This window comes from Magallana gigas, chromosome 5, assembly GCF_963853765.1.
Source record: "Magallana gigas chromosome 5, xbMagGiga1.1, whole genome shotgun sequence".
NCBI lineage: Eukaryota > Metazoa > Mollusca > Bivalvia > Ostreida > Ostreidae > Magallana > Magallana gigas.
This window is the reverse complement of record NC_088857.1, coordinates 49,426,096-49,439,219: the sequence shown is the minus strand read 5'-3', so window position 1 is coordinate 49,439,219 and position 13,124 is coordinate 49,426,096. Positions and strand designations below refer to the sequence as shown.

Here is a 13,124-nt window from a genome sequence, read left to right as displayed (position 1 = left end):
CAAACCACCGGGCCAAACGAATATTTCATTATTAAAATGTTTCATTAAATTCAGTCCACGAGTGTGCAGACTACTTTTGGTTCGAGAGATTATTATACTGAATAGTGATGATATGAATGAGGAGGCTGATGTAGTTTTTTTTGCGGAAAAACTACAATAGCAAAACTCTTTATTTTTTACTATAATAAAAACTCTAAATAATTTAATCTGTATTTTGTTTATATTGTGTTCAATTTTATAGATAATATCGAAAAATTCATAAAAAGTACACCGTATTTAACTATCTAGAATGCACAAAAACCAACGCATTGAAAACTGAAGTCGGTCTCCTTAAGTTCTAAAATTATTGCCTTTTGAACATTTTGGTTTGCATAATTAATTCAGTTTCTATAAATAGATTGAAGTACCGATATCCATTGTAAATCTTTTTTTAGAAGGGAATTCAGTGAAAATTGATATTTTTATATATTTCCTTGTTCTTAGTTTGTTATCCATCACACTAAATCTCCCGCCTCTAACGCCCAATATTGTTTCTGATAACTTAATTTTTCATATTTCTTTGAAACTTATTTTTAAAAAAAACTTATATCGTGATCTAAAAACGCGTTTCCATGGTATTCAACAAAATAATTTGTAATTCAATATTTCTAAAGCATACATAAAATCGGTTTTGAAATGCTCTCTCTCTCTCTCTCTCTCTCTCTGTGAGCCTAAAGAAACATGCTTTTATCATGCATCTCTCGCCATGCTCCCAACTCCTTACGGCCGAATCATTTCAATATACTTGTATAAGCTTGTCATATTATAATTTGACAAGTAAGCACAATTTATTACATAAATCACTTCTTAAGAAGAAAACAAGTAAGAAAAAACTAATTAAATATGAATTGCAAAATGAAATATTCTTGTGACCAAATGTTACCGGCACAGGAGCCAAGCCCGTTTTACATTAATTTCAATGTTATTGTTACATTGAAATTAATGTTAAAACGGTCTTGGTCCCTGTGGTTACCGGTATATTGCATATTGCAGTTTATGAGTTTACATACTTGATGATCATAAAAAACGACCATTGATCAATGGATGTCGATGACCGTTGAAAGACGACCTCGAAGTCTTCATTAAATGTTAAAAATATATGTAAGTATCGTCTTACATGTACAGTACTGATGAGTCCTGCGATCAAGGGTTACTGTGATCAAGGGTACCTTAATATTATGATCCGCGCCCTGAATGAATTTACATAACGATAAAGGATTTTATCAGGACGTATTTAAAAACCTCATTACATAGACAGGTTTTCAGGGTCATATAAGGTAGGTGATTTATTTTGATCACGTTTAGTTTTGAATACAATGTACTTAACATACAAGATTGTTAGGGGGGAGTTAGAACTGTAAAGACCATATATAGGAACCATTTTAACATGGCCTTGGACTTTCGGTAGGATGTAACAATCTATTTCTTGTGTCAAAACAAGTTAAAATGACGCTGTCTTAGCTCAAAAGCCAGACAAACCTTGTTGATTTCAGAGAGCCTTGGCTGAATGGCTAGCAATGATATAGAAAGGCCTACGTCACATTGCCTTTGACACGAAGCTCTTGTTAAAATGGTTCTAATAAGCTATACAATAGTTTGCAAATAGAGATCAAAAGGGCAAAATTTAGGACAATTTATATTAGCACCTGGTAACCTATCGTACTCATTATTATAAACAATGGCTTTCCGCGTATAGTATAATTTTCGCAGCACAAATTGCCCTATCGTATGTATATATCATAAATCATAGGCGCTCCCCAGCTAATTTTGTAAATGACGAAACTCTCTCTCTCTCTCTCTCTCTCTCTCTCTCTCTCCACCTTCTGTGCTATAAGATTTAATAGTATCTAGAATTTTAAGGTAGATATCGTTCGTTTTTTTTACAAAATTAGCTGGGGAGCGCCTATTTCATGAATCATGTACATTACGGTCTATGACCGATTTTGACATAGTTACATGAAAGTTAAGTTTAGTTCCGTATGGCATTACGTGTTGATATTTTATGAAGCATAGAATGAGGGACAAATAACTTTGTGTACAAGGAATATCTGTTTCCAAATACATAAAATGTTGAAAATCTCTATCTGTAAGTAAGTGAGTGTAAGTAAGTGAGACTCAGTCTCACAGGAAACGATTTGGCTGTTATTTTTAGCTAACGTACTTATGTACTTTAACAGTAATTTAGTGATTTTTACTTATTTTTCATAATCAATTTATTGATTAGTTAAAAAAGAGATGTTAATATAAACAATAAAATGCTTTCGTTGATGATTCATGCAGGTTATGAAGGTAGCGATCATTGCAGAAAAAAATTACTTAACCCGCTACCTTCATATCCCGAATGAATCCCCAAATAAAGCATTTTATTGTTGAACTATCCATAGTCTTTTAAAAAGAATGTTCACCTGGACAGCACTGGGTTCTAGAACATCAATTCGTCTTAGAGTAATTTACTCGGAAAAAATATTAAATTTGTACTTCAACAATTCGGAAGAAACAATGGAAATTTATTCAAGTATAAACTTTATAAAAAAAGAAGCAATTTTGTCCCCGTAAAAATCATTAATGACATTTTGGTCCCTCAATTTCTGGTACCACATTTATAAAGCACTAATCTGTGACCGCTTAATTAGTTATAACTCACTTTACTGTTGTCATACCTGAGTAAATACCTGTCCTAGATTTAGACCTATTAATGATACCTTGCTGACCAAATTGTATATTTATATATTCTATTGAGCAATCCAGCAAGCTATTGAAAAATCTACCGGTATTCTGTCATTCTTTGTGGAAATGGCTACGTACATATTCAGAACATAAAATTGAAACAAAATTAAATCACTGTCCTTTTTATTATAAACATTGATACGTACATAAATTATTCTTTTGAAAAAAAATAAGATGATTTGTTTTTATCTTAATAGGCTCTCTTTCTCTCTCCATATATCTATGTAAAACTTGACTTTATATTTACAGTAAACTCATCAAAACTTTTTTATGACGTCAGTAGCATAACGTCTTTTTTTTATATGATAGGATGGCCACAGAGGAAGACCTAGAGGCGTTCCAAAAGGAGGGTCACGTGGCTTTCGTTGTGGGTTATACGGGGGAGACAGGGAAGGAATTGGTAAAGGCCTTGTCTCTGACCAAACCCTTCGCCCGTGTCGTGCTAATTGGGAGGAGGAAAACCAACGTGACAGAAAACCTCGGGCCAGAATTCGTAAGTCAAGATGGGATATGACCCGGGAGAGGGGGGGGGGGGGGTCTCAATATACTATAATGAGTGGAAGAACGGGACTAAAAACCAACGTGACAGACAACCTCGGGCTGGAATTCGTAAGTCGAGACGGGATATAGGACCATTTAACAAGAGACTTACAGAAGGACTTAATTAACTATCTATTTCTTGCATCAAAACAAGTTAAAATGACGGTGGTTTTGTGTGAAATACACATACATTGCGTAGTTTTAGCTTAAAAGCTACAGACAAATGTTGATGATTTCAAAGAGCCATGGCCGAAACAGGCTTACGTCACATTGCTGTTTGACACAACTTAATAAAGTCCAAGCTCTTGTTTAAATGGTTCTTACATGGGGAGGGGGATTGAATGACCCCCGTGTACTCGAGTGGACCAAACGGGGAAAACCACCATGCAGACTCTTTGCAATGTTTTACACAATGATGAAATATTTCTCTCTTCAGTAACGTATTAAACATAACTTTTTATGTGAAATTTAAGAAACACAAGTAGATCTTGAGATAAGTCTTTATTATTCCCAGGAAGAAAAAATAGTTGACTTTGACCGCCTGGACGACCACAAGGAAGCATTCTCAGGATGTGACGTTGGATTCAACTGTCTGGGAACAACTCGAGCCAAGAGTGGAGGAAAGGTATATCACTGCTGTGGTTGTGATTTTTGCTTTTGTTAATTAAATTTAGAGGGATATTGAATGTACTGTTAACTTTTGATTGTAGGAAGGTTTCATCCGAGTTGATCATGATTATGTTATGAATTCGGCAGAACTTGCGAAGAGCAGTGGCTGCAAGCGCTTTCTCCATGTTTCATCACAGGGCAGCAACAAAAACAGCTGTTTGCTGTATCCTCAGACAAAGGTAGAGAGAGAATGAAAAGAGGAGCGATAGGGGAGAGAGATAGAAAGATAGATTTATTTGTTTTTTTGTTTACTGCTCAATCCAATGCACAGATAAGTTTGCTTTCTCAACACTTTGGAAAACAGCAATATTTCAGTTATTTGAATGCAAAGTTGTGTTATGGATAACATAACTTTTTCTTCTTTTTTCCTGAAGGGAAGGGTAGAAGAAGAACTCCAGGAATTACAATTCGACCATTTATCAATATTTCGCCCTGGGTGTGTATTCATTCGTTCAAAAAGGTTTTTTTAATTGTTGTTTTATATTATATACAATTATTCATGACAGTTTTGAAAATTGATCACGAAAAAAAAAAACCTCGGTTTGTAATAATTCTGCAATGGTCGCAGCGCCAAATTTGTGTAGGAAAGTGTGTATATATTACAACGAAAATTTTGGCCCTCGTATAATTTCGCCCCCATCGACGATGGGCGAAATTTAATCTGTTCATAAACATTAACAAAAAATGCTTGTATTTTGTTTTGCTTACCTAACCAATGCCTTAAAAATCATAAAATTCTCCGTATTCATTTCAAACTATACAATATGAAAGTCAGGCAGGTGTTTTGTTCTGGCATCTATGGCATGATTTTCCAGCAAAACGCAACGTTTGATTTTATAATATTTTGATAAAGATCTGACCATCAGTTATTTTGTGATGACAGGTTGTTGCTTTGTGATCGCCAGGAGCGACGTGTCGGGGAGAGGATCGCCATGTGTCTCCTCTCGCCTTGTATCTGCTGCTGTGGCAAGTATTCCGCCGTGTCAACGGAAACTCTGGCGGCGGCCATGATAAGACGCGCTTGTCAACCCAACGGCGAGGTGGAAATCATCGATAATCCCACAATCCATTACATTGCTTCATAGCGACGCGTGAATGATAGTCAAATCATGAACAAAATAATACGTGCAGAGAGAGAGAGAGAGAGAGAGAGAGAGAGAGAGAGAGAGAGAGAGAGAGAGAGAGAGAGGAGCGCTATTAACAAAATTAATCTTAATTGTTTTTGTTATTTTATTTGTAAACCATAATAAATTAAATCCGTTGTTTCTTATATTACTTTGTTCAAGTTATCATTCATTAAAAATGCAATATCAATTGAAAGTTCCGGGTTTATTAGACAAACATGTATATATATATTTTTTTTCAACAATTCTTTATTTCTTTAAAGGGACTTGGACACGATTTAAGATCAAAAATTTTATTTTTATTTTTTATGTAGAAAATGGTTTACTGGTGCATTTTAAATGATTGACCAAAATATTAAATGTTAAAGTCAAATTACAAGCGAGATACAGAGGTATGAATTGGTCTTTATGTAAACAAAGCTCGAGTCTTATAGTTGTTTACGAAAAATGTAATGTAGAGAATTGCCATTTCTTTGACAAAATGACATGTAAAAACAATTTAAACTAATTCAGTATCTTCATAAATACTATTATCAAGAAAAGAAAGATACATTTGATTGAAACTTACACCAATACAACACATATGTAAAAAATGACAATATTCTTGTTTGTTTACAAAACAAAGAATTATGATCTCTGTATCTTGCTTATAACTTGACATTTGACTTTCAAATTTTGACATAGCATTATAAACTTCTACATTTATCAGTATCAACATTGAAAATGGAAAAATAAAATTTGAAAATTTTAAGTCAAATCGTGTCCAAGTCCCTTTAAGCTTTACAGCTTATCAGTATGACATATGTATAACCTGAGGTGGTAGTGTATTTACAGGAGAACCTGTGCATGTACAGATAATAACATTTACTGTTACATATACAGGTTGACAAAACAAAAGACTACAATTATGTAATACAGTTGTCCCTTAATAACATACTTTTTGAGATGAATTTGCCAAGATAACAGAGATCTTTAACATTGTCAGTATTAAAAAGTTGAATTAATTTAAACATACAAGGTTTTTTATAATAATATTCTTTCATGTATAATCTGCGCAATGTTCTGTATAGAGGACAAACAAATAAAAAATGGAATTCATCTTCAACACTAGATTTGCAATGTGGACAAAATATATATATATTAACCTCGCACATCTTCAGCTTGTTAATTACTAGTACATACATCAATATGCACATTTACTCAGTGACGATAATTATTGCAGAAATTAGGGGTCTTGCAGAGAGTAGAATCTGTAAGGTTGAAGATGGACGCTGGTTTATGGGGAGTTTCCGTTTCTCTAGTAGGGGCACGTTTGATTCTGCGAGTATGTCTTATTTTTTCAGCTTGCTGTTCAATCTTGCTGAGGTATGATTTTTTACCGCTGCTCATCATGCCAGCTTTCTTCATCAGAACTGCCTCTGTTCTTTCTCTGCTGTTTTCTTGCATTGCATTCTGTGTCTGAAGCATTTTCTCCTTCTGCCGAAGACGAGCATCGATTATCTTCAAAACAACATGCCTTCCGTGATCGCGAAGTCTGGCCCAGTCCTTCGGTTCCCACAAGTCTTTAGACTTTTCCACAGGCGTCTCTTTTCTATGCCACAGTTTCTTTCTGTTGACTGGGTCTTGAATCGCAGAACACAGTTCATCAAAAAACGTCTGCGGAAGATTTCCAGTGAAGAGAAGTTTGACAAGAAACGGAGTTCCATATGACCACAGGTTGGAGAAATTACCCGGGGCCTTCCTTCTCTGGTTGTTTTGAACTTGAAGATGGGATATCGGAGGGAAGCGATTTTGGAAGGCCTTTGAATTGGCTTGGATCCCATTGGAGAATTCTTCGGTGACTCCGTTAATGTTATATTCACCAATCCCATTTAATGGTATTTTAAAACCAGGAATTATCAAAGACGGCAAGGGTTGACCTGAAGCCATTCTGAAATTGTTGGAGCTAACTAACAAACATAACAATACTATCGACGCCTACGTATTATGACGTCATCAACGGCGTCACAATGCATCAATTGACTAATTTAACCCCCAGACCATCTTTCCCCCCAATATCTTTCAATGTTATTATAGAACCATTCTAACAAGAGCTTGGACTTTATGAAGTTGTGTGAATTAAACAGCAATGTGACGTAGGTCTGTCCATTTCATTTAACGTAGCTCGCGGGTTTGCTGAAGTCGCAATAGGATTCGACGTGAAGAGTTGACTGTCATAACAAACTCATACATTTTTTTTGACAAATGATCTTCAGAAACATAAAAGGAAATATTTCATAAAGTTAAATGCAGTTCTTACAAACATTTATAATTATCAAGTGCTAAAAATTTAAATACGTGACATATATTGTCACATTTTGTTCTATAAGATAAGGTATCACTGTGCGTTGGAACTCCATGCTTAGAAAAGAAAATTAATTGAACCGTATGCATTAACTTCGCTTCTTTTACAATTATAACTTCTGTATTTTTAACTACCGATTTACTATTTAAATTCTTTTGCCTTAAGCTAATTAATTTATACGATTCCAAACTTATTAAGTCAATAGTTGTATGGAAATTATTTTTGTATTGATTAACCAAGAGTTTCATGAAAAGAAAAATAGCCATTTTTCTTCCCTCCACAACCTTTCATTAATTGCATTTGTGCATTCGATAACACTCATAATGATGTCTAATTAGTATTTACATGTTCTAATATATGTTAAAATCAGCTTGTCTTGTCAATCAATGCATTTTCATTTTCTTTTCTCAGACGTAAATGATGACGTCGGGCTAACGTCATAATGAAAAAACAAGGTTGTGAAATCTTTAAAGTTGTTTTGCAAAAAAATGGGCGAGAACACATTTACGTCTTACCGAAAGTCCAGCATTTTGTGCATCGAAGACGGTGCCTCCCATTATCGACTTCAATTAGAACCATTTTAACAGGAGCTTGGACTTCGGGTAGTTGTGTCAAATAGCAATGTGACGTAGGTCTGTGTATTTCTTTGCTGCCTATGGCCCTTAGCTTTTGAGCTGACGCAATCTGTGTATATTTCACTTGAAACCAGCCTCCCTTTTAACTTGTTTTGATGCAAGAAAAAAATAGTTATTACATTCTACCGAAAGTCCAAGGTCTTGTTAAAATGGTTCTAATACTAGTATTTGATATCTCTGTATTTTAAAAGATAGTTTGACGTTTTCTTTCTTCCATGATAACACAGATGTAGAGACGCACAATGAGATTGATACACGGTGTACATGTATATTTTACGGTAACGTGTATTTTCCTTTTCTGCAAGCGTTTGACATCCTCTCGAATTCAAATAATTATTATCTACATGTATATCAATATGGATGGTTTCGATATATTTTCTTACGGTTGCCGTTGAATTATAATTTGTCAAAATTTTGGTTCAGTGAACAACATCTACAAGAAATAGGTAATTTACAGTTTTATACTGTATACGAAAGAGTAGAAAAAAAATAAAAGGGTCTAAATTCACTGATACTAGTATACAATTACATGGCATCGCCTATTATTACTAATAAAAACATGTACATTTAAATGGTAAATGCCAAGCCATCTTTTAAGGTACAAAAATTCAATGAAGTACGTGTGTGCGTGAATGGTCAATATTCAAAAGCGCTGAAAATCCTTAAAAAAAAGAATGGAACTGAATTTTCCATGTTATATGCACGTCTACATATGTATTTGTCATATATACGTACACAGTTTTACAAAATTCCGTGCAGAGGTTTTATAGGTGTTACACTTACAAATAAACAGGACTGATGACCTGGCTGACAGACTGGTGAACCAACATTATACATGTACCTTTCAACTTGTAGCTTGGGGTATAAATATCTAAAACAGAGTTTCCATTTTGGCTACTCGGTACCCCATTTCAATATTGCACCATTTAATGATCTTACATCCTTTATATGGTAGGAAACTTACAGAGTACCATGATCATCTCATAGTGAACAAAAACAAGAAACAGATCACATACCATTTATTATTTGCAGATATAATATTAAAATAAATCAAATAAACTATGCATAAAGTATCTTTCATAAATCATATACACACTTAACAACAGCCAGTGACTTGTCTACTGGTCAGTGACTACAGGTAGTCTACTGGTCAGCGACTAGTCTACTGGTCGGCATCTTTACTGCTGGGGACTTCCTGTGACTGTTCTGAGGCAGTGGTCACTGTCTCTGAGGTGGACACAGAACTTGCACTAGAAGCTTGAATTGTTTGACTAACATTTACACTAGTATTGGTATCTTGCAGTTTTAAATTTGATTGTTCCACTACTGGTGCACTCGCAGATTCCGTAGCTGGGGGAGGGGCTACAGAGTCTGTGGGTGTGTTTTGGGAGACGGACTGAACAGTACTTGTAGAAACATTAGGCCTTGAGTTTATTGTTGTATGAGCTACAGAAGTTTCCACTCTTGATGAATTATCTACTGACACAGCACTGAAAGTTGTAACTGGAGAGTAAGTGACATTTGGCGAGGCAGGAGGGGTGGAGCTCGGATAGCCAGTTATTGGTGGGGTAGGGCCTTGCCTGGGGGGTGCATATCCTGACCCAGGCTGGGAAGGTGGTCTCGAGGGAGGCCTAGATACTCCAGGAGAACCTTGTCGGGGTGAGTAACGCCCAGGGGATGGACCCCCAGGGTAGGAGGGACTAGCCTGTCTGGGTGAGTATCTTCCAGGGGAGGGGGCGGTAGACTGCCTTGGTGACTGGTTCTGTGAAACAGGCATTAATGATGGAGGGGCACCACCATAGTGTGCCTGTCGTGGTGACATCCTGCCCTGAAAATGGCCATAAGCACCCATATAAGCTGGAGGAACCATGCCCCTGGGAGACATTCTTTCCTGGGTGTTGGGAGGAGGAAGGGGGTGACCAGGGAGGGAGGTCATTGGATAGGAGTGGGGAGGTAAATGCTGCACATTTGTGCTGACAGTTTCTGGTTCCTGCACAGTGTTCACATTGCTGTTCACTGAAGACACAGGCTGTGCCTCTGAGCTGCCACTGATCGGTGGTCTCTCTTGAGTATGCCCTTGATCAGACTGAACACTTCCTTCTACTGACTTCGCAGCTGTCTGAGGCATTGACTCCGATTCTTGGATCCGAGCTGCCTCCATCTGCTGACTCTGGGACACTTGGACCGGGGGTACAGAGCAGGCAATAGCTGCACTCTGAGGAATGCTCTGATGAATCATCACATTCATTGGCAGAATGTGCTCCTCCTGCTGATCGTCAGGGTCATTGCTCTCACTCTGATATGCTGGATGAGAGACAGCAGTGGTGTAGGTGGGCTGAGTGCTGGGGCCGGGCACACTTACAGAGGTCACCCTCTGAGCGCCCTCACCCTCCTCTGGTTTCCTGCCCTCAGGTTTCTGCTCTGTGGCAGGGGATCCCTGGGTGTCCCCAGCCTTTGCCTTCCCTGGGGACTTGTCCACAGCTTCGTGTTGAGATCGGGCTGCCAGTCCCGCTGAATTGTTTAGAATTTCCATGATGCGTTTCTCGGTCTCAGACTGAGGAGTAAACTGGACGGGTGGCCTTGGCTCGGCAGTGCCTACCGTTGTAGCAGCTGGACCTGAATAAAATCAGAAACAGAGTCAGCACAAATAAACAAAGCGTTTCAAGATCATTTCTATATCTGAGTATCTTCACATGAAAACGAATGATACCATCTTACATCAACAAAATTTTAAGGTAAAAAAAAAAAATCAATTTTTTTAAAACTTCGATTTTGATATCTACTTATTGCAACATACTTCAATTAAATGTTTACAGACAAAACACGTAAATCTATACAGACATTCCCATTGATCTACTTTACATGTACTTCTACAGATGTTTGGACTGACATAGGCAGAACCAGACATGCTCTTAAAGGATTCACACAACAGAAATGCTTGACCATCATTCCACAACAACTATACTACATTGTATATGTCTAATTTTTCACCTATTCAAAATGGCACATAGAGAGCAGACTTAACCTCTGATCTGGGCTGCCAATCCCTTCGTAATATTTGACTACCCCATTTCTTGTACAATTCATGAATTCATACTCAGCCCATAGTTGTATTTTATATAAATACAAAAAACTTATGCATCAAAAATTCATAAAATTGATATCTGTGAGATGTAAACTTAAGGTTTAAATTTTTGCTGTTAAGAAAGAGTGTGTAAAATTAAAGTGCATTCACTTGGAGGAAAACAGTTGAAACATTAATTAAATTGATCATATGCAGATTTAATTGCATTATCTTTGCATTAGTCATAGGTTCCAATCAGCACATACATGTAGCATCAGCTTTAGGATGGCACAACCTTCCTTCTGAAAATACGGGCCTCTTATAGTTAAACACCAAATATCTCAACATGCAGTTTTCTCAAGGATGCTGCAAAATGTTACTTTTTGAGTTTTTTGTTTCCATGCCACACATCAATTAATAGAACATAACAAAAACAAAATTAGTTGGACACAGAGAAAATCCTGATAAAGTCAGATTGAAACTCAAATTAAACACTTCATTTATAACCTTGGATCTCTTATTCACCCTCTAATTTCATTATCCTATTGACCAAGCATCAAAAGATTATTTTCAGTAACTCAACACCTAACAAACTACCAGTTCTAACTTAAAGTGGAGAAATAAAAATATCTCTTTGTATATAAAACTTCCATATAACATCTTGAAAAGACTTCTTCTGATATTCACTTTTCAACTGACAAAGAAACACAATTGAAAGGGACAGCCTCAACAGTTGACCTGGACATCAAATGGGAATTATCCTGAACACGGAGGAAGTAAATATTAAAATATGAGAGATGTCTGCACTTTTGTTGGCTAATATGGCTGACTGACAATTGATAAGTGAATAGTGATTGCTATATGCCCAGCAGGTTAAAGCAATTGAAGCTAGTTGACTTGAGTTTTTAGCCACTACATATGACTATAATGAAATCTCCATCAATATTCGAGATTTGACCAACAGAATTAAACAATGGAAGTCTGTTTCTATCTATAATGAACACGTTAGTACATAAATCCAGGCCCTGTATTTTTCAGGCCTCCTATTTGCATCTAAATAAAATTTCTTGTCTTTCATGGCAACACTAGTATCAGCAATTTACTAAAAACAGAAAAAAAAACATTAAACAAAATGTCCAACAATGAAATAAAATAAGAGAAAAAAATCCAAACCACACATCTAAAAGATGAATCAGAAACTAAAGCTCTCAGAATGAGAAAGGGGAACAGTGCACAATGCAGGCTAACACAGGAATGCCAAATAATACACCTGAATTCAAAATGTAAACCCAATCATTTTTATATTAATAGCATGCAAGTCAATCTTGTTGATACAATTCAACAAAATCCAGATTTTCATTAATACTACATACACATTACATAGCACTTGTTAAAAAACAACGTAAAAAAATAATAATCAAAGGGATAGAATCTCATCTTCCTGTGAAAAAGCCAAGAAACGTTAGAGCTACGATACACAGCACAACACAGATACACCCAGCGGCACACTTTTTTGATCCTTCTTTTGCTTCTTTATGTGGGACAGAAGGTTAAGCAATGATATATGAAGGAAACAGGTCAAGACTACAGTCTCAGGACAGAATGTGCCTCTACTTGTAAAATTCTTAATCTGCTTGTGTAATATAGAACAGATGTTATATTAGTAAACACAGAGAAAGGTACAACAAGATTAAGATATTCAGAGCATATGAAGAGTTAATTAAGTCCATTGATAAAATGAAGTATCTATATATGTGAGGAAGCTAGAGTATATGCAGGGATACACACAGATAGGCAATACCCTTTCTGAATAATGTATTTATATATGCAGTTTTACTGTAATTAACTGTAACAAACATTATTGCTGTATAGGCTATAGCAAGACAGTCAAAATACTAAATACTGCATCCTTTAAATAATTACAAGTCTAAAATAGCATTTGAATAAATTGAAAAAAAAAGATAAATAAATCTTGAAAACCA

General features: G+C 36.0%; 2 protein-coding genes across 15 annotated transcripts in view; one reads left to right on the top strand and one right to left on the bottom strand.

The window, feature by feature from the left end:
- Positions 1 to 1,160: 1,160 nt before the first annotated feature.
- On the top strand, positions 1,161 to 5,247 carry LOC105330969 (oxidoreductase HTATIP2). Its single transcript, XM_011432952.4, has 6 exons — positions 1,161 to 1,316; positions 3,076 to 3,259; positions 3,821 to 3,931; positions 4,017 to 4,154; positions 4,350 to 4,411; positions 4,859 to 5,247. The coding sequence occupies exons 2-6, from the start codon at positions 3,077 to 3,079 to the stop codon at positions 5,058 to 5,060; spliced, it is 696 nt and encodes a 231-aa protein (XP_011431254.2). The 5' UTR covers positions 1,161 to 1,316; position 3,076; the 3' UTR covers positions 5,061 to 5,247.
- A 3,835-nt stretch (positions 5,248 to 9,082) lies between these two features.
- Positions 9,083 to 13,124, bottom strand: part of LOC105330921 (histone-lysine N-methyltransferase 2C-like) — a 38,882-nt gene continuing 34,840 nt past the window's right edge. For all 14 annotated transcript variants that reach the window (XM_066086098.1, XM_066086107.1, XM_066086109.1 and 11 more), the window contains one exon: positions 9,083 to 10,694. In XM_066086098.1, coding sequence (XP_065942170.1) covers positions 9,241 to 10,694 — 1,454 coding nt within the window. In that variant the 3' untranslated portion in view covers positions 9,083 to 9,240. The remainder of the gene's footprint in view (positions 10,695 to 13,124) is intronic.

Coding starts and splice junctions, on each gene's coding strand:
- LOC105330969 (XM_011432952.4), top strand. CDS start 3,077: ATGGCCACAGAGGAAGACCTAGAGGCGTTCCAAAAGGAGGGTCACGTG. Junction 3,932..4,016: donor GAGCCAAGAGTGGAGGAAAG/GTATATCACTGC, acceptor TTTTGATTGTAG/GAAGGTTTCATCCGAGTTGA. Junction 4,412..4,858: donor TTATCAATATTTCGCCCTGG/GTGTGTATTCAT, acceptor TTGTGATGACAG/GTTGTTGCTTTGTGATCGCC.